Below are 23,720 nucleotides of genomic sequence, written 5' to 3'. Positions count from 1 at the left end.
ATTCCACAGGACTAAAATCTCCTTTGTGTAGAGTGTTTGGTTTTGGTGTACCAGTGTGACCATCAAACACTGCAAAAAATAAGATCTATCTTGGGTACTGTTCTATGAAAACTGCTAGTAGATTCAGGAGATTCTGGTGTCATTGCATTTTATATTAAGAAATAGTAGCCTGTCATGGTGAAACCATTACTTCAGGAGAGCTAAGCACTTGCCCAAGTAAATGGAAGCCCTTTGAAGTCAAGGGCTTATGTGCAGGTGGATTTTCATTTCTTTTCAGCTCCTACAGTGGTTACTCATGTGCATGCACACACTACACAACCACTTGAGACAACCCTGTGAACCATGTGATTTGGAGTCTAATGAAAGCTTATTTGCAGGGACAATGAGTTTTACTTAACTTTCTTTCTCCAAGATACCTGGAAACCCGGATCATTCATATCTATATTCTGTATACTCCCAACTCCTCTTTCCCAATCATTAAAAAAATTTCCTAGTCCCATTTTCATTTCTACTTAATTTTACATATCCCATAAACTACAAATCTTTGTAAAAATGAGGTAGAGTATAAATATGAATGTACACATGCCCTTAAAATCAGCAAAGCCCTGCAGAGCAGCTTGCACATAGAACCACACTTTTTTAAAAAATAAATCATGTTGAATTGAACTAACCTGATTTGCTTCTTTTTTCTTTCACCTTTTTTATTGGTGCATTTTAGTTGTACATAATGATGGGATTTGTTGTTACATATTTGTACATGCACATAATATAATAATACAATTTGGTCAATATCATTCTCCTTTCCACTCCTCCCCTCCTCTTACTACCTCTGACTTGCTTTTATATCCTCGAAAATAAGAAGGATAACATGCCATCAGCCCTTTTCAGTAGGTTTGATTGTCCTGTCTTTGTTAGATCCCTGATTTGGGTTTGATCATAAGAGTTAACTGTCTTTCTTTTCACAACTCAATCTGCAAAAGGGTGGGGATCCTGGGACAATGGAAAGTTTTGAAGAGTGTGAATCATATTGCTGAAGGCAGAACTTTGGGGACTATTTATTTGAAGGCAGAAGATGCTATCATTTGCAGCAGAATGAACTGAGCATCAGTCAGAAAACGTCCCTGTTTACAGAAACAGAGCCAAGAGAAAGACAGGATGAGCACTGCTGGAAAAGTAAGCAAAATGTTCCTGTATCTCATTATGGTGGGCTAATGTGTGGGCTTGGCTTTTAGAACTTTTGAATCCAGTAAACTAATTAAACATTTGGGGATATTTCTTGAGGAATGACGTGCCTCTTGGGTATACTGGGGGAAATCCTAGGTAAACTGTTACAGACAGTGTCAATAAAATCGAGGTTAATTTTAAAACACATATGGAAGCTTTTCGGTAAAACACAGAGGAAAATAGAATACTGACTTTATTCATGATTTAACTCAGAATAACTGGACATTTCCTCTGTTAAGTAAAATATTTCTATGAGGAGAATTTGAATAGACTTTTAACATGTACTGCGTTCACCTCAGTAGTTCAATAGAAGATGTGCATCTCCTTCTTGGAAACTGTTAGAAAAACGTCCTGCTATTGACAATGAAAAATGCCAAATCAATGGAATGCAAAGTGAACAACAAAAGCATCATGCTTTTAAGGTTTCTTAAGGAATGTATATTCTCTTAGAAAGATTCTCCAACTCCATCCATTTACCGGCAAATGCCATAATTTCAAAGCAAAATAAGCAAATCTCCAAAAACCAAAGGCCAAATGTTTTCTCTGATATGCAGATACTAATTCACAAGGGGGTGGTGGGGGGGCACTAGGGAAGAATAGAATTACTTTAGATGTAGAGGGGAGTGAAATTAGAGGAGGGGATATGGGGATAGGAAAGATAGTAGAATGAAACAAACATTATTACCTTATGTATTTATATGACTGTATGAGCAATGTGATTCTACAACATGTACCATCAGAAAAATGAGAAATTATACCCCATCTATGTATGATATATCAAAGTGTCATGTATAACTAATTAAAACAAATTAAAAAATTTAAAAAGAAAATAAATATGTAGAATTTATGAGAAAATGAAAAAGATACAAAACTACAAAAAAGAACGTATTTTCTATCAAAACATAAGCATAAAAATTCTTTGTAAATAAGACCACAATGTAGAGTAAGTAGTATCCTTTTTAAAAACTAACAGCCAGAGTTGATAGTAACTTCAGAAATAACTTTAACATTTTATTTGTCTTTTGCAAGTACATCTGTATAGTTTCTTGCTTTAAATGGGTACACAATTTCAGAAAGTGTCATGTGCCTTTAGATGTTTTATTCTTATTTAAACAACTTTTCATTTAGCCAAACTTAAGGTTTTGGAAAAATAAAGATGGCATTTGAGGTCTGGATAATGTGATAAGGTAGGAGGCCCTATGATGTTAGAATTTGAAATAATTTTTCCCAGAATTGAACAGAACTGGAAGAGGGAGGGAGGGAGGAAGAGAGAGAGAGAGAGAGAGAGAGAGAGAGAGAGAGAGAGAGAGAGAGATATTGAGATTGATTCTAGTTTGGGTCAGAAATCCAGCAAAACTAATAACTTGAAGAATTAATTTTTCATTACATAAGCTAGACACTTTACCCATAGAAATCAATGAATCTTATGGTTGAAAGGAATCTTAAAAAAAAATTGCAACTCCGTTCAACCAATAAATGCTCAAGAACTACCTCTGCTATCTCTATAAGGTGGGGCATCTAACCGCTGTCAGACCAATGATAGAGAACTCAGTGCCCTCCAAGCAGCACTTTCTAATTTTAGTTAATAATACAGTGTATAGTACATGTGGCATCATAGCTATATAATTTTGATATGGTGATACCCATGCAATAATCTGATTTGCAGAAGGTTACATATTTTTCAAGTTACTTTAGGATTTCAGTATTGATCATGAAAGAAAAGGTTCTTTTTATATTGAGGATTACTGTTATTTCCTCTTTATATTTAAGTTATTTTTATTTTTTTAAAAAGTGAAAGATAATTGTCTGAGTTCACTAAGGCTGGAAAATCCAAATACCACAGACTAGATGGCTTAAACAGCAGAAATTTGTTTTCTCTTAAATCTGGAAACTCAAATTTTGAAAACTAGTGTCAATAAGCTTGGTTTCTTCTGAGGCCTTTCTCCTTAACATGTAGATGGACCTCTTCTTGCTGTCTTCACATGGTCTTCCTTTGTGTCATCTCTTCTTATAAAGCCACCATCCTATTGGATTTGGGTTAACCTCATGACCTTGTTTTAACTTAATTACATCTTGAAAGACCCTATCTCCAAATAGGTTACCACCCAGTCTGCTGTAGTTTGTCATATTCCCAGGTACTGAGGATTGGGGGTTCTATATACTAATTTTGAGGAAACACAATTTAGCCTATACCAAGATCTTTCTAGAAAATTTGGATAATTAGAAAATATAAGGGTAAAAAATAAAGCATAATCTTACACCCACAGACTACCATTTATTTTGTTTTTGCTTTGATTCCCTCATATATTTTTCTATCCATGTTTTATGTGGCTGAACTCACACAGCATATAAGTATTTTTATCCTATTTTCCAACTTGACATTAGTATTTTTCCAATTTATTAAAAGTAACATAAACATTTTTGAAACATGTAAGACTGATTTCTAGATTTACTACAATTAATTTCATCATTCTATTTTTGTTTGCAGACTTCTCTTTATAAATGATGCTATGATGACCTCAACTATGTATTAAGGTTTTGGGGCATTTAGCACTTCCTTAAGATAGATTTTAAAAATTGAATTATGTGGGAAAAGTGTCAAGACATTCATCAGTATCTTGACATACACTGTAAATTACCTTTCAGAGGGGTGGGCATAAATGAGGTTAACTTTTACCACCCTTATTGCAAAGTTGTATATTCTCATTAAGTAAAATATCGTTAATATTTTGGTGTGCAGAGAAATGGATCTCATTATTTTTATTTAAAAAACATACTTTCATGGCTGAGGAAAGCAAACACTTTACCATACCTTAACTTGTTGTGTTTTCCTCCTTAAATCCTTTACCTGGATCTCTTGGAGTTCCTGTATAGGAAGTAGACCAGGAATGGGAAGACTGGTGGTCTTCATGCTTTCCTTAAAAATTTGATTAAACATTGTGGGTGTTAAGCAAGGTAACTTGTCATTTTGCTTTAAGGATTTTTCTAGGCTTACTTGTTTTCAATTTGGAAAGTTTACTTACTGTTTTTCAACACACAATTTTTTTTTCCTGAGGAGTTGCTGTTTCCTTTATGATTTTCCCCATTATACTTTCTTTTTCTTAACAAAGCTTTTTATTTTTTAATTTTTGTTTGTTCTTTTTAGTTATACATGACAGTAGGATCTATTTTGATTTATTTATATTAGTATGGACTATATCTTATTCTAATTAGGATTCCAGTCTTGTGGATATACATGCTGTTGAGATTCACTGTGGTGTGTTCATACATGTACATAAGAAAGTCATGTCAGATTCATTCCACTGTCTTTCCTATTCCTAACCCCTCCCTTCCCTTCATTCCCTCTTGTCTAATCCACTGAACTTCTATTCTCCCTCACCCCGCATCCTTTGTTGTGGGTTAGCATCCACATATCAAAGAGAACATTTGCTTTTGTTTTTTGGGGATTAGCTTATTTCGTTGATCATGATAGTCTTCAGATCCATCCATTTACCAGAAAATGGCATAAAGTCATTCTTTTTTATGGGTGAGTAATAATTGTGTATGTATACCACAAGTTCTTTATCTATTCATCTGTTGAAGGGCACCTAGGCTGGTTCTATAGCTTAGCAATGGTGAATCATGCTGCTATAAACTTTGGTATGGGGGAAAATCTGTAGTATGCTGATTTTAAGGCATTTGGATATATACTGAGGAGTGGGATAACTGAGTCAAGTGGTGGTTCTATTCCTAGTTTTTTGAGGAATCTTCATACTGCTTTGCAGAGTGGTTGCACTAATTTGTAGTTCCACCAACAATGTATGAGTATATCCTTTTCCCCACATCCTTGCCAACATTTCTTACTTGTATTCTTGATAATTGCCATTCTGACTGGAATAAGATGAAATGTCAGTGTAGTTTTAATTTGCATTTCTCTGATTGCTAGAGATGTTGAATTTTTTTCATATGTATTTTTGGCCATTCATATTTTTTCTTCTGTGAAGTGTCTGTTCAATTCTTTTTCCCATTTATTGATTGGGTTATTTCTTTTTTTTTTTGGTTTTAAGTTTTTTTAAGTTCTTCATATATCCTGGAGATTAATGCTGCTTCTGAAATGCAGGTGGTAAAGATTTTCTCCCATCTGTAGGCTCTCTGTTTATGCTCATGATTGTTTTCTTTGCTGTGAGGAAGTTTTTTTAGTTTGATACCATCCCATTTATTGATTCTTGATTTTACTTCTTGTGCTTTAGGAGTCTTGTTGAGGAAGTCTTTCCTCAGACAACATGATGGAGAGTTGGGCCTACATTTTCTTCTAATAGATGCAGGGCTTCTGGTGTAATGACTGAGTCTTTGACTCATTTTGAATTGAGTTGTGTTCAGGATGAGAGTTAGGGGTTAAATTTCATTCTGGTATGTATGGATTTCCAGTTTTCCCAGAATCATTTATTGAAGAGGCTATCTTTTCTCCAATGTATGTTTACGGTGGTGCCTTTGTCTAGTATGAGATAATTGTATTTGTGTGAGTTTGTCTCTATATCTTCTATTCTATTCATGTCTGTTTTGATGCCAATACCATGCTGTTTTGTTGCTATATATCTGTAGTATATTTTGAGATCTGGTATTGTGAGTCTTCCTGCTTCACTAAGTGTTTCTCACTAAGGATTGCTTTGTGTGTTATAGGCCTCTTATTTTTCCAAATAAATTTTATGTCTACCTTTTCTATTTCTATGAAGAATGGATTGGAATTTTGATGGGAATTGCATTGAATCTGTATAGTGCTTTGGGTAGTATGGCCACTGACAATATTAATTCTGCTTATTCAAGTACATGGGAGATTGTTACATTTTTCTAAGGTCTTCTTCAATTTCTCTCTTAGTGTTCTGTAGTTTTCATTGTGGATATCTTTCTCCTCTTTTGTTAGATTGATTCCCAGTTTTGTTTGTTTTGTTGTTTTATTTTTGAGGCTATTTTGAATGGAATGGGTTTCCTGATTTCTCTTTGAGCTGATTCATCATTGGTGTATAGGGATGCATTTGATTTATGGGTGTTAGTTTTGTATCCTGCTACTGCCCAGAATTCATTTATGAGTTCTAGAAGTTTTCTGGTGAAGTTTCTGGGCCTTCTAAATGTAAGATCATTCCCTGTCATTCTTAAACATAAAAATTCCTCCATGTTCTTTATTATTAATGTTTACTTCTTCACTGATTGATAAAAAATTTGATTTTAAAAATAAATCTTAACTAAGAATCCATCTGGACTCAGTTTGATAATGTTGTGTGAGGCTTCTAAATTCAATGTTGGCCCAAACTACACTGTGACTCTTAACAGTTTCCTTAGCAAGGCAGAGGGTGAATATTAAATTGAAACATTGATGGCTTTCAGTCATCCATCTGTCCCCAGCCTATAATTTCTTACAATTAATCTCTTTTCAAAAGCACCATTTTCCTACCTAAGGAATACTCTAGGAGGGTTATGTGACCTGTAAAACACGAGATAACTCATTTTGCAGCAGAACTGTCAAGAGTCCAGCTCCTGCAGGGGGTCTCAGGAGACAAACGGATGGTGAGGAGTCGGCGAAAGGCGGTGGTGAAACAACACAGACACAAAGTGAAGGTGCTGAATCCCAATCTTTACTTGTGAAGTTGATCATATTTACTTTTCATTTTGGCAGGCTCACAGTAATTTGTGGTAACAAAACAGGAATCATTATTCAAAGAAACAAAATATTACATAGCTACAATTAGATAAGAAGAATGTATCTTGGCTTATGCATAAGCAAGCATTTTTACTTTCAGTTCGCATTTTGCTTTGAGCTGTTTCTGCTTAGTTAGCTTTAAATAATAGTTAGAAATGTCCCAGACTATTGGCCTATACCTTGACTATTCTTTCTTGACTTACTGACTAGATTCGGCACCACGGTTATGGCAAGTGGTTAACTTGAAAAGAGAGGCTACTAATTTTAATCAAACAAGAGTAAGAGCACCAAACCATTGTGCACAGGAACAAGAACAAGTTGCCCAGTACTAAGCACTAATCTGTCTTATTAACATTAATTCTTCTTCTCTAGATTTTAATTTAATTTCTCAAAAACTTCCTTGACTGTTTTTCCTGCAGGGGTTTTTTCATTAAACATTAACAATTTACCAATTTACGCTCCACAGCTGAATCATTGCATTTAGAGCAAACAGATTCATTCTTTAGAAGCAGTTGCATTAATTGGGAAAGTCATGTTTTTTCCTTCATACTTAATGGTCATATGAGAAGTCATGACTATACTTATTAAAGGAATACAAAAGCAAACCAGCCCATTCCCAGAAACATACTGCACTCCTCCAGAGGATGGACACCTTGCGCCATCCACCTCAGTAGGGCCTTGTCATTGCCTGAGTCAGGGGAGGAGCGCAGAATTTCCCTCTTTTTTATTTTTTAATTTGAGGTGTTCGACTTGAATGGAGATGCTTCTGATTGACTTCCAGACAAGTCTGAAGAGGACTGGAAGAATGAGACAAACAAGAACAATGAATAAAAATCCAAACCCAATATTAATCATATATGACCACCAAGTACTATTGGAAATAGTTTTTTGTACATTATTGTATAAATCTGCAGCAAAGTTAGCTGTAGAGTCAGTAGATAAATAAGCCTTACTTATATCTTTTACTTGTTGTTGTAAATCTTGTATATTGGGGCCTATTTCAGTTTTATTCCAAATCCCTAATAAATGAATTTGTACTTGATTCCATCATATTTAGTTTGCTTATATTTTAAGGGAGTAACACAGATCCATTTGAAATTAGCATAACATTTGGTTGTCATTTGAGTTTTTATATTTTGAATCTGGTTTCCTACATATATTAAAGCTTCCTCTAAGGCATTAATTCAGGCCTCCAACTTCTTATCTATTTTTTCTTGAATAGCTAATGCTAATGAAACATTATGAGATAAATTATTAACATGATGAGCAGTATGAATTTCTTTAACTAAAACTGTAGTAGATAAAGCTAAAGTAGTAGTAATTCCTATTAATGCTGTAATTCCTAAAATTAATGCTGCAACAAATCGCTTAGGTCTAATTAATACATTAAGTCTCTTAAGAATTTGTGACCCTTCATCATCATAACAATCATCATTAAGAAGGACAGGAATCATTACATAGGAAGGCTGATGTGTAATTAAATATTTTATAGGCATCCTGGACAGATTTGCGAGTGAGAAGATGGGAGACTCTCTCTGTTTTTTCTATCTCTCTCATAAAATTTTGATAATATTGATAAACCATTTAATTGGATAACTCTAGCAAAACCAGTTAACTAACTGAAGGCCAATCACTGAGTATTTCCCACTTCTCAAGATGAGAATCTCTAACTTGCCTAATGATTAAGACCTACTAGTGAAAACTCAGCCTGGTACAAAACAGTTTACAAGGACACAGATGACATCATCCAGGAATGTAGTCACAGTACCTGTACTTCCTGATGTTCACAGTTCCCTTTACCTCTTATATGTTAATTCTCTAGCTTCTTCACCATTGCAATGTGATTATATGCAGCAATTAAACACTGGCTTAAAATCTTGTGGATAAATCTGCAGCATTTTATTGATTTGCTTTTGGTGAATAAAGAATGCATTGACAATAGTTTTATTAATTAATGCATTTACAATTGTAACAAAAGAAACCTACTTATTGGAATATTATGTAAAAATAAAATGGGTTGGAAGAAGTGCACCTCAGATCTAGTCCAACCCTGTACCTCATGTGCTATGTGACAATGGATCAACAATCATTTTATCTTTCTGGGCTGCATTTCCCATACCATAAATAAAGATATCCACAAATAATCTATAAGGCTTAAAATTCTGGTGTTTGATGAAAAACATCTGAGAAAATTAGAATATTGCATTCAATCTTCTGTGTGTGTATATACACACATGCACGCGCGCCCACACACACACACACACACACACACACACACACACATATAAAATTTAGGGAATCTGTGTTTATAAAAACATAATTAGGAAGGATTATAACATTCGCCAATTTTTTAGGTTATTAAGTGCAAAGCTGCTGTGCTATGGGAACTGAATCAACCCTTCTCCATTGAGGAAATAGAAGTTGCCCCACCAAAGGCTAAAGAAGTTCGCATTAAGGTAAGAAAGAACCTCAGACTATATAAGCCTGTAATTTTATCACACTTATACTGAGAAAATTATTGTTGGGAAATTAGAGTATTAAATAGAGAGATGTTTGCCAAGTTTTCAGTCTTAATTCTCCCACTGGTTCTTGTATATTGTTAAAGTAATTGTTGCCCTACTGTGAAATTAAAAGTTTATTACCAATTAATAAAACAACAGTGCTAGTTGATTTGATCTATTAAAGTTTTCATTTGTATTGATTAAAAAATGATTAGTAGACATGACTAATGATTTCTTTAAAAATCTTCTGGCAGTCAAATTGTATGGAGGTAAATTCGCATATAAAATGAGGAACTCATTTGTGCCTGGGAAATGACAGCTTCCTGGGGTGTTCCCCCAGTCCCGTGGACAGAGCCTGACTTTTGGTTTGGACACCTGTGACTGAATAGGCATTGCTGCCGATCTCTCTGACCCTCTTCCATCATTTGAATATTGCAGTTACAGTAAAATTTTGTTCCTCATTTGTCTTTTTATACACCATTCCCTCTACTCTTTACTAAGAGAGTCCTAGGAGGACTTACTATAAAAATCACCTGATGTGAGTTACATGATAATATCTCTATTCTGGTTCCCTCACAAGAGTACCAGTTTACTATAGAAAAGTCACCAAGATTTAATGTAGGGCCAGAGTCAATAATATTATAAATTCCTTAAAAGGAGGAATTTGCCTGATGGTTGCTTTTTGGCTTAGAATCTTCTAAGGGTCAACACTATTTAATAAGGTAATGACCTGGAAAAAACAATTACAATCTCTTCAAGAGCCTGTTTAATATTATCCAACTGTAAAATGACCAGATTACAGTTTTCTGGTTGGTAATTTTTTTTTTAACACAGATTTTGGCCACGGGAATCTGTCGCACAGATGATCATATGATAAAAGGAGCAATTGTTTCTAAATTTCCAGTAATTGTGGGACATGAAGCAACTGGAGTCGTGGAGAGCATTGGAGAAGGAGTCACTACAGTAAAACCAGGTATGCAGATGTCAGTCCCAACTTTGCATTAAATAGGCTTCTATTATCTTATCAAAGAAATAGCACATACTAGGAATTAAAGTCTTAACCCACTTTAGGGAGACAAAAGGACACAAGGAGAATGGATTGGACTAAGTAATGCTAAATTTGGTAAAATCTCAAATTTTAGCATGCAAATTTCATGGTGCTTATAATACTTTTAAGAAACTGTTATATGTAGGATGGGCTCGATGCACTTTTTTATTTCACATTTTAATATTGATTAATATTTCACATTTTAATATAAAACGACACCTTATGTTTTTCCTCTAGGTGACAAAGTCATCCCTCTCTTTGTGCCACAGTGTAGAGAATGTAATGCTTGCCGTAACCCAGATGGCAATCTTTGCATCAGGAGCGAGTAGGTTTCCGTCATTCTTATCCTAATGTCATGTAAGTTGTTCCTGTGCTAATCTTTTAATTGAATGAGCTAATATGTGCATTTGATTTATCAAATAGTATTACTGGCCATGGAGTACTGGCCGATGGCACTACCAGATTTATGTGCAAGGGTAAACCAGTCTATCACTTCATGAACACCAGTACATTTACTGAATACACAGTGGTGGATGAATCTTCCGTTGCCAAGATTGATGCTGCAGCTCCTGCTGAGAAAGTCTGTCTAATTGGTTGTGGATTTTCCACTGGCTATGGGGCTGCTATTAAGACCGGCAAGGTAAAACTCGTTTCTTCCACCTTTTGTTACTTACTTACCTCATTTATTCCTCCCTTGGGATCCTAAAGATATTTGAAAATAAACAGACAAGCAAAAGATTCTGAAAACATGTTGCATGGTTTCAAGGCTATTTCTATATAATACCATGTCAATTGGGGGGCAAAAAGAAACAGACTGGGAATTTTATTTCCAAATAAATGGAAACAAAATTTCTAGATTTACTTTTAGATTCCTTTGCATCTTCTTTTGGTTCAATTTCTAAAATTTAGATTTGCATCTAAAATTAATCTGTTTTTAAAAGTGTATTAGTATTGATTATGAGTTTGCTAGAGCTGCTATAACAAAGTGCTATAGACTGGGTAGCTTGAACAACAAAAATTTATTGTCTCAGTTCTGGAACCAGGGGTCCATAATTAAAATGTTGGCAGGGCTGGCTCCTTCTGAGGGCTGCAAGGGGATGATATAATACAGGCCTTTCCTATTGACCTGCAGATAGATGAACATCATCTTCCTGTGTCTCTTCACATCATCTTCCCTGTATGTGTGTCTTCATATCCAAATTTCCCTATTTTATAAGGACACCAGACATATTGGATTAGGACTACATAAGTCAGTTTTATGTTGCTATTACAAAATATTCATAAAGAGTAAAATCATTCTAACAATGGATTAATACTGAATTAGGGGTGTATAGGTGAGTTTTATGTTGTTATTACAAATTATTAATAAAGAGTAAAATACTGCTAAAATTCAATAAATCCCCATACTGTGGTGTTCTCATTCAATTCCAAAGTCTTTAAAAGTTATGAATGTATTAGTTGATTCCAAATTTATATTTCAAACCATCTCAGAGCCTCAGAACTTTTTATCCAACTCCCTGTTTTCACCATGTAGACATCTCACAGATATCTCAAACTATGTACAAAACTAAGTTCTTAATTTTGCTTTCTGTCTGCCCATCAAATATATTTGCTCCCTCTCTCCATTACCTGACATCCAGTTCAACTACATGTCCCATTGACTGTACCTATGAGTTATATGTTAAATCTCACCATTTTCTTTAACTCAGTCCCATCATCACAACTTAACTGGATAGATGTAATATATTTCATACTATTTTCTTCCTTGCTCTTCTTGACCATCTCTGAAAATTCTTTTTTTTTTACAAGCCAGAGTAATTGTTGTACAAGATTATTTTGACTGTTTGGAATACTTGATCACTCAGTCCTTGTGAATGGCTCCTTAGCATCACTCTCAGTTTAAAGATCACCTGCTTACTCAAAGAAGTTCTTTTGTTTGTCCTCCGTCTACTCCATCTAAGTAGCAACCCCTTCTAATTATTCAAGAAAGAGTGATTGTTTCATTAATATTGTGTGTCATTACATCTTCAGTCTTCTCCATTAAACTCTAAGCCCTAGAGGGCATCCACCAACTCTGCTTTATTTACTCCAATGTTTAGCCAGAAGTCTTGCCATTGTAACAGCTTAATAAATATTAATTTAAGAAAAAGATGTATGGATGAACTAAAGAAAGGAATATCCAAATTTGTGGAAGAACAAAAAGATGAGGGGGCTTGTGGCAAATAATATATCTGGATGTCAAGGTAGACATATTTATTCCTAATAGGGGTTCAAGACAGGTCTGCAGTTCAGAATGTATAGTATTATCATGAATACACACCAGTAGCATGTTTGTTACCATTTGCTTCTAGATTTTATAGGCAAAACCTTGGAGATGGAACTTTCCTTTCCAAGGTCTCCTTCAGATTTTCCACTAAGAATTTTCTGCCAATATAGATGTAAAAGAAGGGATACTCAATATAGCTTTAATTCATTCTTTGTAATTTTTCTTATTGTACTTGATATGTTGATACCATATGAATACTTCAGAGTTATGCTGTTTACCAAGAAATTTGCTATTTTCAGATTTTTTTTCTGGTACTTGTATTTTAAGACAAATAACATAAATAAACCCAAATTTTTGTGTTTGCCTATATGAAAATAAGCCAAACTCACTATAAGGGCATAATAGCAGACCCTCAAATGCCCCTCAGTTTCAATGATTCACAAGAAGTTTTCAATAACTCAGACAAGTTATTATGTTCTTGATCATCATTTATTGCAATGAAAGAGAATAGATTAAAATCAGCAAAGGAAAAAGACATAGGGTATAGTTCCAGTGAAACCAGCCACATGCTTCTGAGAATCTCTTCCAAGGGAATTACAAGGACAGTGCTTAATTCTCCCAGTAATGGTGTGGAACAATGCATGTGTTGCCAACAAGGGAAGCTCACCTGTGTGCAGGGTCTTTATTGGGAGCCAGTCACGTAGATATGCAGCACCCATGTGACCAACCTCAGCACTCAGACCCTAGCCCACCCCAAAAAGGTCAGCTTAATAGCCCAAAGCAAAATATAGGAATTGATTGTAAATCACACTGTTAACATTAACTGTCAGTCTTGGCCCAAGGTCTCAGTTACACACTCTTATCAGGCAGAATATTTCAGAGACTCAAAAGTTCTCTTCCAAGAGCTGATCAAGGGCCAGTCCTGAAGACCTTTGACTTCAAAGTTTTTAACTGGGGAACACTAAGAGATCAGATCCATGAAATAAAACAATAGTGAAAAGTAGAGCCTTACTATATTTTAAAATAATAAAATCATTTTAAATGACCTATAATCACTTCAGACTAAGGCCTTCTTTCACAGTATTGATAATGTAGATAATTCATTATACATGTTATTATCTAGTTCCAATTCCTCAAAAAAGAAAGGTTAGGAAAGGGGGACAATCTGTTTGAGGGGAAATGTCTGCAAGTTAACAGAAATTGGGGCCATGATTCATTAAAAGACTCAGAGGCAGAATGATAGGAGGATCAAAAAACTAGCACTTAACAAATAAGCAACTAAACACAGGGAGAAGTCTTCAGTGGTTCTATTCTTTAGTTGTTAGGAAGATATTTCTCAGACTGTCCATAGCCTAGGGCTACCAGGGATTCAACTGGGCAGGTGAAAGAGGTCCCAGAGACAGAGCTAGATCATAAGATTCATACCTAATTCTAGAGCCTGAAATTCAACCACTATCAAAATTTCCCTCTTAAATGTAAACAATAGAATTAACTGATAAATGGGAGAAAAAGCAAGGAGTGTGCAGTTGAGTTTCTGGCATAAGAATACTGATCATTATTGTGTTGTGGTCTATTTGACTCTTGAACTTGAGGAGAGTTTGTTTTATGAACATTGCAGCACCATTATTTGTCATGTACAGCCATGGGAATGAGAAGTTGTGCTCCATTTGTGTATAATGTGTTAAAGTGCATTCTACTGTCATGTATAACTAACTAGAAAAAAATTAAAAGTATATAGAATTTTTTATCCAACCAAAAAATAAAAAAAATAAAAACAAAAAAAGAATGCTGATCACCAGGAATCAAACAGTAATGCAAACAGATGAATCAATGACGAATGATACTTGAGAGAACAATTAGCTAGATTCAAAAGCTCCAACTCAAGAGCTGAACTGAGGCATTAGGATGCCATTGCCAAAATTAAAAATCATGGAAGGTGGGTGCACAGACCTGTGCAATTTTCTGTGGACTCTGCTTACAGGTACAGACATTTCAATGCATATATATATATATATATATATATATATATATATATATATATATCATGTGGATTGCTTCTTTAGGTACTTCCTGCAAGGGAGGACAGAGCCAGAGTACCTGGAGGTTTGAAAACATGCCCAGCTCTCCCATATACCTTTGCATTTAAGAAAAGGAAAAACAACTATCCTAATAAAGGTCACACCCTTTCCATGGGCTCTCTTATGTTCAGGCCCCCTCCTGGCTACCTAATGTAAAATTGGAATAGGGTTCTTCTGGCAGGAAAATAACTTTGGACTGGATTTTTTTTTCAGCATTAGGGATTTAACCCAGGCTTGTTCTATCTCTGAGCTAGATTCCCAGCCCTATTTTATTTTATTTTGAGACAGGTTCTCGCTAAGTTGTCCAGGCAGGTCTCAACTTTATGATTCTCTGTCCTCAATTTCCTGAATTGCTTTGATTACAGGATTATAGATGTGTGTTACTGCATCCAGCTTTTATGTCTGGGGGTGGGTACTGGAGATTTTACCCAGGGATGCTCTACCACTGAGGTATACTCCCAGCCCATTTAATTTTTTTTTTTAATTTTGAGGTAGTGTCTCACTAAGTTGCCTAGGCTGTCCTACAACTTGAGATCCTTCTGCCTCAGCCTCCCAAGTCACTGGGATTGTAAGTAGAGTGCCTCTGCACCCATCTTTTTTTAAAAATTTTTATTTATTTTTTTTAGTCATACATGACAGCAGAATGTATTTTGACATATAATACATACATGGAATGTACATACATCAATCATATTGTCTATTCTATTGTGCTGCCCTTCCTATCCCCCCTACTCCTCCCCTCCTCTCCCATCCTTTCTCTCTATCCAATCTAATGTGACACACTTTTTTTTCTTTTTCTCATTACAACATCATATATGTTTTCTGTATAACAATGAGGTTCTCCTTCCATCTTCTGTGCAACTCCCCTTGTCCCTCTTTTTCCCTCCCACCTCTCTTTCCTATTTAGTGGTAGTCTTCTTCTCATGCTCTTCCTCCCTATCCCATTTTGAGTCACCCCCTTATATCAGAGAAGACATTCGGCATTTGTTTTTTAGGGACTGGCTAACTTCACTTAGCATAATCTGCTCTAATGCCATCCATTTGCCTGCAAATGCCATGATCTTATTATGTTTTAGTCTGCACCCATCTTGAAACCTTTTTTAGTAGCATAGGATTGGGTTAAAATGCCAAAATTGATTTAATTACATTTCCTTTTTGAAACTACATGTGGATCAGATCTAATTGCAACATGGAGGTTGGACTTTACTGAAAAACCAAATTATTCACAAATGACTCAGAGTCATGCATATTCAGAAAATGTTAATCATGATGAATTTAAAACAGATTTAGCATGATTTGAGAAGAGATAATAGAGGGCTTGGTGTTTGTCAATCCTGCTGTAAGGGTGAGGAGGCACAGGAGGCTGAGGGTGAGGCCAAGGAGCCTGCGGAAGTTTCCATAGGGAAGGCGGCATGAGGAAACCATTTAGAAAGGGTTTCCATTTATCTGAGGAACAATGTTTTTGTTTTGGCAAATTCTCCTTTTCTCAGACCTTCTGTTGTTTCTAATTCTCTTTGTGGCATTATCATCATGATGATTCATCCAGTCCTAGAGAACATCATAGCCATCCTCTGAATTTAATACTGGGGATACTTTGTGGCTCTCACCTTTAACATTAACAGGAGGCTTTCTCTCCACAGGTCACCCCTGGTTCTACTTGTGCTGTCTTTGGCTTAGGAGGAGTTGGTCTGTCGGTCATCATGGGCTGCAAGTCAGCTGGTGCCTCCAGGATCATTGGGATTGACCTTAACAAAGACAAATTTGAGAAGGCCTTGGCCTTAGGAGCCACTGAGTGTATTAGTCCCAAGGACTTTACTAAGCCCATCAGTGAGGTGCTGTCGGAAATGACAGGGGACACTGTGAAGTACACTTTTGAAGTTATCGGGCGTCTTGAAACCATGGTAAGAGTCAAGATTCAGGAAGCTACAAAATACCAAGCATTAGATTTGCACAAGTTAAAACCCATTTTCCATAGCTTTACTAACAACCAAATATGGAAATATATGTTACTCAGGTAACCACACAGCAGGTTTACCTAAAAAGTCAAAATCTCAAAGAGTGGTTCTACCTGACCAAAGTTAGGTATCACATCATACCACTCTCTTGCCACTTGAGGGCAAGGTAATCAACCCATCAATATAGATTTTTCAAGTGTTATCTTCCTTGTATGTGTGGGATTCTTGGCAAAGGCGATTCCATCTCTGCAATTTTATTTAACAATCCAAGTATTACAAGGTGACTTCTTGAGGAGAGATACGAGAAGCTTCAGGGAAAAGGGACTGTTCTAAACGCTGCCATCTCTTCCCCCGAAATCCATGATCTATCATCTTCTCGTTCTTTTCACCTGAGCTTTGTTTTCCTTTGTCTATATGCCTTTAGAATATGTTTCATCAGTATTCCAAAACATGCCTCCTCTGTGGCAGCCAGCAGCACCAGACCCCATCTAGATCTGTGAAATCCAGAGCTTCTGGAATGAGAAATCCCTGACCTGGGGTAGGTTAGGGAGGCCTAGAAAATGAAACTAAGCCACTTTTGAGTATGCAGTATATTTCCTTTAAGGCTTTTGGTGATTTAGGGATAAGTAGCCTTTAACTTACTATTATTGCCATATCGCTTTTCTAATAACACTTAGAAAATTCCATAGCAACAAATAGTACTCTAGGTGTGGTGTGTTCACCAGGCAATATGCAATACTGGACATATTATTAGGTTCTACTGATTTGCAGGTGGTGCTTTGAGGAACATTGGTCTCTGAAAAATACCAACATTTGTTTTTACAATCTAGCAAGAACTAAAACATGCTATTAATAGGTAATAGAATTGGTAAATGACCAGAAAATATGAGGCTAGACTCAGATATTGAGAGAGAGAGAGAGAGAGAGAGAGAGAGAGAGACTTTACTTTGTTCACATTTTCATATTTTCAGATTAAACTTAAAAAAACTATACTAATTGACTAATTCAATTTCATTAAGTGCAAATGACTTCTTAAGGCTTATATGAAGTGGTGATGTTAGTATGAAAACATCACAAGGATTTCCCACGTTTTCAGTTTATGGTACACTAAAAACTTCCTGGATATGACCACATTAATTACTGCCTTATGCTTCAAAATGAAAATGTGTGTAGGAGTTTAATTAAGGACTTAAGTTACATTGAGAATTTTTAAAGCAAGCAGAAAATGAAAGGCCTGTGGGCCTAATTTAATTTCATGACTTGGAAACTGAGCTAATTACCAGAACGATGAGAGTTAGTTCATAGGTCATTTCTGATCCCATGAAATATTATAAGAGAACTAAGAAGCAGACCATCTCCTTCATTCTCCATTCAGGTCGATGCCCTGGCATCCTGCCATGTGAACTATGGGACCAGTGTGGTGGTAGGTGCTCCTCCATCAGCCAAGATGCTCAGCTTTGACCCGATGCTGCTCTTCACTGGGCGCACATGGAAGGGGTGCGTCTTTGGAGGTGAGGACAGTAGAGCCTCTGGACAGGGCATGATGGCTTTCCCTCTGTTGGTTGGCAAGTGAGAGAAGCCTGCTATGTCATCATATTGTCCTTACAAATCTTCCTTCTAAGGAATGAGTATGAAATGATCTAAAGTGGAACTGTGACCACAACACACAAAAGATGATTATCGAGTCCTCGCCTTGACTTAGGGCTAATAATGGTGGGCATAATTTTGTTTTGTTTTGTTTTTTGTTTTGGGTCGACACAATATCTTTATTAATTTTTATGTGGTGCTGAGGATGGAACCCAGTGCCTCACGCGTGCCAGGCCAGCCCACTACCACTTGAGCCACATCCCCCAGCCCCACACATTTTTAATATTAGCATGTGCAAGTCGAGTTCCCCAAAGGCCCAAATAAAAGGCACCAAGTGGCTCTATTGGAATGACTTATGGGATAGTTAGTTCTGATGTAACTTTTTATTCTCCAAAGACACAGAATGTGTGTGAAAAACAGAATTTAGTAAATTCACAATAACATCAGTAAAAGTTCTGAACCCCAAACCAAAATAAACAAACAAAAAGGAATTGTTGCATTCTTTAGGGACAGTGCAGATTCATACCAGAATGAGAAAGCCATGAAGAAAGGACCAGAGCTGCCCCCTCCTGGGCTGGTGACACAGTGAATCCTGTTATTCCTCTCCTCCTTGGGGTCTTAGTTTTCAGTGTCTTCCATTTAGAATTTTATCAGGTGCTTTGGATGCACTTCCAATATTACATACAGCCTCATACAGCCTCATACAGCCTAAGTGAATAATAACTATTCAAGAACTTGTTAAGAACATAAAAAGGAAAAAAAATGATTATTCTTCAATTAGAAGTACATAATTTATTGAAAAATGCAAATACAAGTATTAAGGAAAAAAATTCAAAACAAATGTATTAGAAGCCATGAAGCTGGAGTGAATGTAGTTAGCAAGGAGAAAAGGTCTGAGAACCAAGCCCTGGGGCACAGGAGAGTGAGAGGTCGGTGAAATGTGGGGGATTCAGAAGAGTTCTTGTTTTCTAGTGAGGTGGGCGAACTATGATGGCAATTAGAAACCAAGTGAACGGAGGGAGAAGAAGGGAGCCTCCAACTTCAACAAATCCACCTCATAGTCCATCTAAATCCAGAACTCAGAGCTGACTACTGTGTCACAGTGGAGACCAAGCATGACCTTGACAGAGCTGTTTTACCTGTGTGCTGGGGAAAAGAGCCTGATCAAAGTGGGCTCCTGAGAGAATGAAAGGAACTGGAACCAGAAACAGGATGTAGGAAACAGCTCTTTCTGTGGTTTATTGGCAATGGGAGTAATATATGGGGCAGCTGGGAGGATGTACAGGGATTATGAAAGGTGTTTTAGCCTTTTATTCTTAAGATGGGAGAAAAACACCTCATTTATATGCTGTTGGGAATGTTCCAATGTGGGGTCAGGTAGCAAAGCAGGAGAGAGGAGGCATAAATATAAAATAATAAAAGATCATTTAGTGAAGTTTAAAGAGAAGATTATGTGCTTATTTACAGGTTGGAAAAGCAGAGACGATGTACCCAAACTAGTGACTGATTTCCTGGAAAAGAAATTTGACCTCGACCAGCTGATAAGCCATGTTTTACCATTTAAAAAAATCAATGAAGGATTTGAACTGCTCTATTCAGGGCAAAGGTATCTATTTTTTATGCTAATCTAAATATTCTCTGAACTTTTTTTTTAACACCAGATTGATTTCACCACGGTTATTTAATTTTATCATAAAGCTGTTAGGTTATTCAAGTAATACCACACAACTCCCTTCCTTTACAGTTTTCAAAGTGATCTTTCAAATGTGCTTCCTTTGGATCCTTGTAGATCAAATATTATTATTCCAGTTTTTAGTTGACAAAACTCAAGTCCTGAGAGGCAAACAAATAACATATCCAGCCTAAGAGCAGTGCCAGGATGCAAACTCATTGCAAAGCCTTTGTTCTGTTCACCATGTGCCAAACTTCTCTGGCAGGGCTTGGAAAGCTCCAGGTAAACGTGGGTATTCTCAAAGTGGTTTCTCTTGTAGCTTCTGAGGGTTGGGAAAGAGTAAAGGTGGAATACAAAGAATTCACACAAATTTCAAGTGCATTTACCTATGATTACCTGGATCAGCAACTAAAAAGCCTCTCTGTGAGATATCATTCATTGGGTTCATAAATATTTTTTGAGCATCTGTGATGTGCCAAGGACTTGGATTTTATTAGTAAAAGGAAATGTACATTAATTTGAGATCCAAATTTTCACCAATTTTTCCCAAGTGCTTTTTCAATGTTGTGTCTTGTTTCTACATCTGGTATAGTCTACAGGACTATGATATTATGAGCACACATGTGAATTATTTTTAAACAAGTAAACCATGGACCTCTGTCAGAAAAACTATCAGTACCCAATACACCTGTATTCAGATAAACTTACAGATTATAATAATTACTATTGTTATTAAAATTATTTTATTTTTATTATATTGTTTATTGCATTATTATATTACATATTAACATATTATATTATTTTATTTATTTTATTGTTGACTAAAAATTATTAAAAATAATTACTATTGTTTTCAAAAGAAACAAATTCTGCTTTCAGAAATTTTGCTTCTAATGTCACACTAATTCAGTGACTCCTAGAATAAGATGTATTCCATGCTTGTATAACTAGATCAAAATGGATTCTGTGATTATATATAACTAAAAAGAACCAATAAAAAAGAAAATAACTCACTTACATTTGTAAGCCCACACCCTTTAATTTCCATCTACTTCCTGCATACCTCTACTTGAATGTCCCATTCACCTCAATTTCACCTCCAAAGAATTATTTCACAGCATATCTTATTTCAGCAAAATAATGTCACTTATTCTGCTTTCACAGACTAGAAGCTACAGCATCATGTCTGACTTCTTTTCTACTTCTCCTGCCATCAACAAACCAATGTTAAGCCCTGAGGTGCAACCCCTCATTTCTTCTCCAGCATGGCTCCCTCTTTATTGCCAACCTTCGTAGCCTTAGCTCAGTCTGATCATGGGTCATATGAACATGTTAACACAGTGGCTTAATAATAGGTCTGCTGTTTTCTATGTTTTCCCATATTCATCAGTCCTTCACTAAGGTGCTAAGTTTACGTTGCACCAAAATGTAAATGCCTGAGCACCGCTTTGAAAGCCTTCATTATTGAGTCAAAGACTATTTTCATTTATTAATTCATCTAATCTTTTAATAACTAAGAATTTAGCACCCATTTTTTGTAGTCTTTGCACTAAGTCCTAGGGATAAAGTAGGAAAATAAGTTTTGTCTACTTTTACAATCTCTTGAACATCCAGAAGTCTAAGCACCTGGGATTGTCCTTCCTATTCTCCCATCCTCAGCCCTAATTGTGCTCTCTTCAGCCTGAAAGCCCCTATCCTCTAGTCAACTTATTGCAATGACACTGATGCTTCCAGAATCAGCTCACAGACCTTTATCAGGGTTTATCAGAGGTGCACAGAAAGAAAAATAATTGACGAGGACCTCAAGCCCAGTTGGTTTTCCAATAATAGGATTCACTTGAATTTTCTATAACAGGAAGGACAATTGTGTAAACTACTCTTGTTTTAAAAAAGATTTAAACAAATCACTAAAAATTCTCATTTTACATTTCAGCATTCGAACTGTCCTGACGTTTTGAGGTCCTAAGTGACAAGAGCCCTGTGTTTTAACATGGTGACCTGGAGCTCTCCTTCTTACAAATCTCTCCTCTGAGATTATCGATGTGTCTCAAAATACAAGAGAAGTAGAAGATTTCACATAGAATCCTTATAAAGGTTGACAACTTTCATAAAGATTTAGTTTCTGAGCATGTGGGAGTTACCAGGAGATTTTCCAAAGCTGTAATTTTATATTTTAAAAAACATATATTTGCTAAAATTAAGCTCATTTGAAGTTGTGTTCCAAGGATAGGTTTTTGTTGCTGCTGTTGTTGTAAAGATTACTTCGATGTCAAAGTTAAACAGGGGATATAATAGAAAACTTAAGTAAAGTTTTGGGTAAATTGTAAAAGGTATTTAGGTTTGTAAAAGAGTTTTAAAAGCAAGTAAAACTCGTATGTAACTGACTTGCTATATATATGGGTTTTTGTAGAGGCTAAATAGGCATCAAAGATACATTACTGTTTGTTTTGTATTTCCCTTGTAAAACCTTATAACTGCTGCCTGTTAATGTTTTGCAGAAATAATACTTCTAACAGAACAACCTGAACTAATTTATGACAATAAGTCATCACCTACAGAACAGACAGGACATAATCCTGGTTTCCAGTACTAATACTGACCCCAATTAAATGAAAAGGATAACTGTAAAATTACAGATATTGAAGTTATAACCTGTTATTCCCACTTTAAGACTGATAAAACTGGTCTTCTGGGTAATTAAACCGAAAAACTTGTAGACCAAAGTCAAGGACATAAAAGGGCCAACATTTTGGCCCTTGCCCTCTAAAGTCAGCCATGGTCCAGAGAATGAGAGGACCTCTCTAAAGTCCCTGCAACTCCAGAGAGTCACCCAATCTGCCAATCAGAGAGTTTGAGAGGACACTAGAGATCACGAAGCCAACCGCAAAGATTCTGTGGCTGACTTTAGAGGGTCAGGGTCATTGGAGAGGGAAATGTCCCTGAGGCTTCTAAGAGAAGTCACATATGGCCAGCAAGACACTGACCTATCCTGGCAGATGGCACCACTGGTAGAGGATCCTAGAAGCTTCAGACACATCCAAGAATGATCCCTGAGGAATTTCAGCTGACTCTTAAAGGTAGATAGGAACAAGGTCAGTGTTGTCCAACTTGGTCTTAAACACCTGGCAGAAGGGTATAGCTAAAACACAGTGCTACATGAACATATAAAAGGAATAATTTTTAAAAATATAACTTAAGATATACACTTGTGTTGGGGTTTAAGTGTGCAGAGTTTAGCTCCCTCAGCCTGACACTTTGCAAGAAGCTGTGGCTGTGATTTAGGTCAGCTGAAGGCATGCCGCAGCTAGGAGGAGGAAAAGTTCTCTTCCCCTTATCACAAGACACAAGCTTCTGCATGGTTTGGCCTAGAGGAAGAAGCTTCCTGCATACTGGACCTGGGAACAGTACATTCGGGGATTAGATAATGTCTACAAAGAACTTTGGGAGGGTACTTATCAAATGAACAGGAACAATCTGAATTTAGCTCTGTGTACCCGCTGAGACATTATATTTGTGCAAGATGAAGTGTTACTGAAGAATTGCTTGCTTTGTTAGAAGAAAAATATAAAAGGAACATGCAAATAAACCTCAGCATGCAGTTGCAATTGCTGCCTTGGCTCTGCATCCCCTGTGTCCCGGTGATTTTGTGACCCTTACCCAGGGACCCGAACGCACTAGACGTTCACACACTTGTACAGCCTTATCTAAAGCAAGT

The 23,720-nt window shown here is 36.2% G+C and overlaps 1 protein-coding gene across 1 annotated transcript; it reads left to right on the top strand.

Annotated features, from left to right (window-relative positions):
* The first annotated feature begins 1,146 nt into the window (after window positions 1-1,146).
* LOC113189393 (all-trans-retinol dehydrogenase [NAD(+)] ADH7) lies at window positions 1,147-21,963 on the top strand. The gene is made up of 9 exons (XM_026398127.2): window positions 1,147-1,173; window positions 9,253-9,354; window positions 10,234-10,372; window positions 10,685-10,772; window positions 10,871-11,087; window positions 16,432-16,692; window positions 18,122-18,257; window positions 19,801-19,939; window positions 21,939-21,963. The coding sequence occupies exons 1-9, from the start codon at window positions 1,156-1,158 to the stop codon at window positions 21,961-21,963; spliced, it is 1,125 nt and encodes a 374-aa protein (XP_026253912.2). The 5' UTR covers window positions 1,147-1,155.
* Window positions 21,964-23,720: the final 1,757 nt, after the last annotated feature.

Source organism: Urocitellus parryii, chromosome 10 (assembly GCF_045843805.1).
Source record: "Urocitellus parryii isolate mUroPar1 chromosome 10, mUroPar1.hap1, whole genome shotgun sequence".
NCBI classification, from domain to species: domain Eukaryota; kingdom Metazoa; phylum Chordata; class Mammalia; order Rodentia; family Sciuridae; genus Urocitellus; species Urocitellus parryii.
Note: the sequence above shows the minus strand (reverse complement) of the source record. Positions and strands in the feature narration are given on the sequence as shown.

Excerpts from the sequence above, each read along its gene's own strand:
- LOC113189393 (XM_026398127.2), top strand. Across the intron at positions 10,773-10,870 it reads AATCTTTGCATCAGGAGCGA|TATTACTGGCCATGGAGTAC; the intron begins GTAGGTTTCCGT and ends TTTATCAAATAG. Across the intron at positions 16,693-18,121 it reads TCGGGCGTCTTGAAACCATG|GTCGATGCCCTGGCATCCTG; the intron begins GTAAGAGTCAAG and ends TTCTCCATTCAG.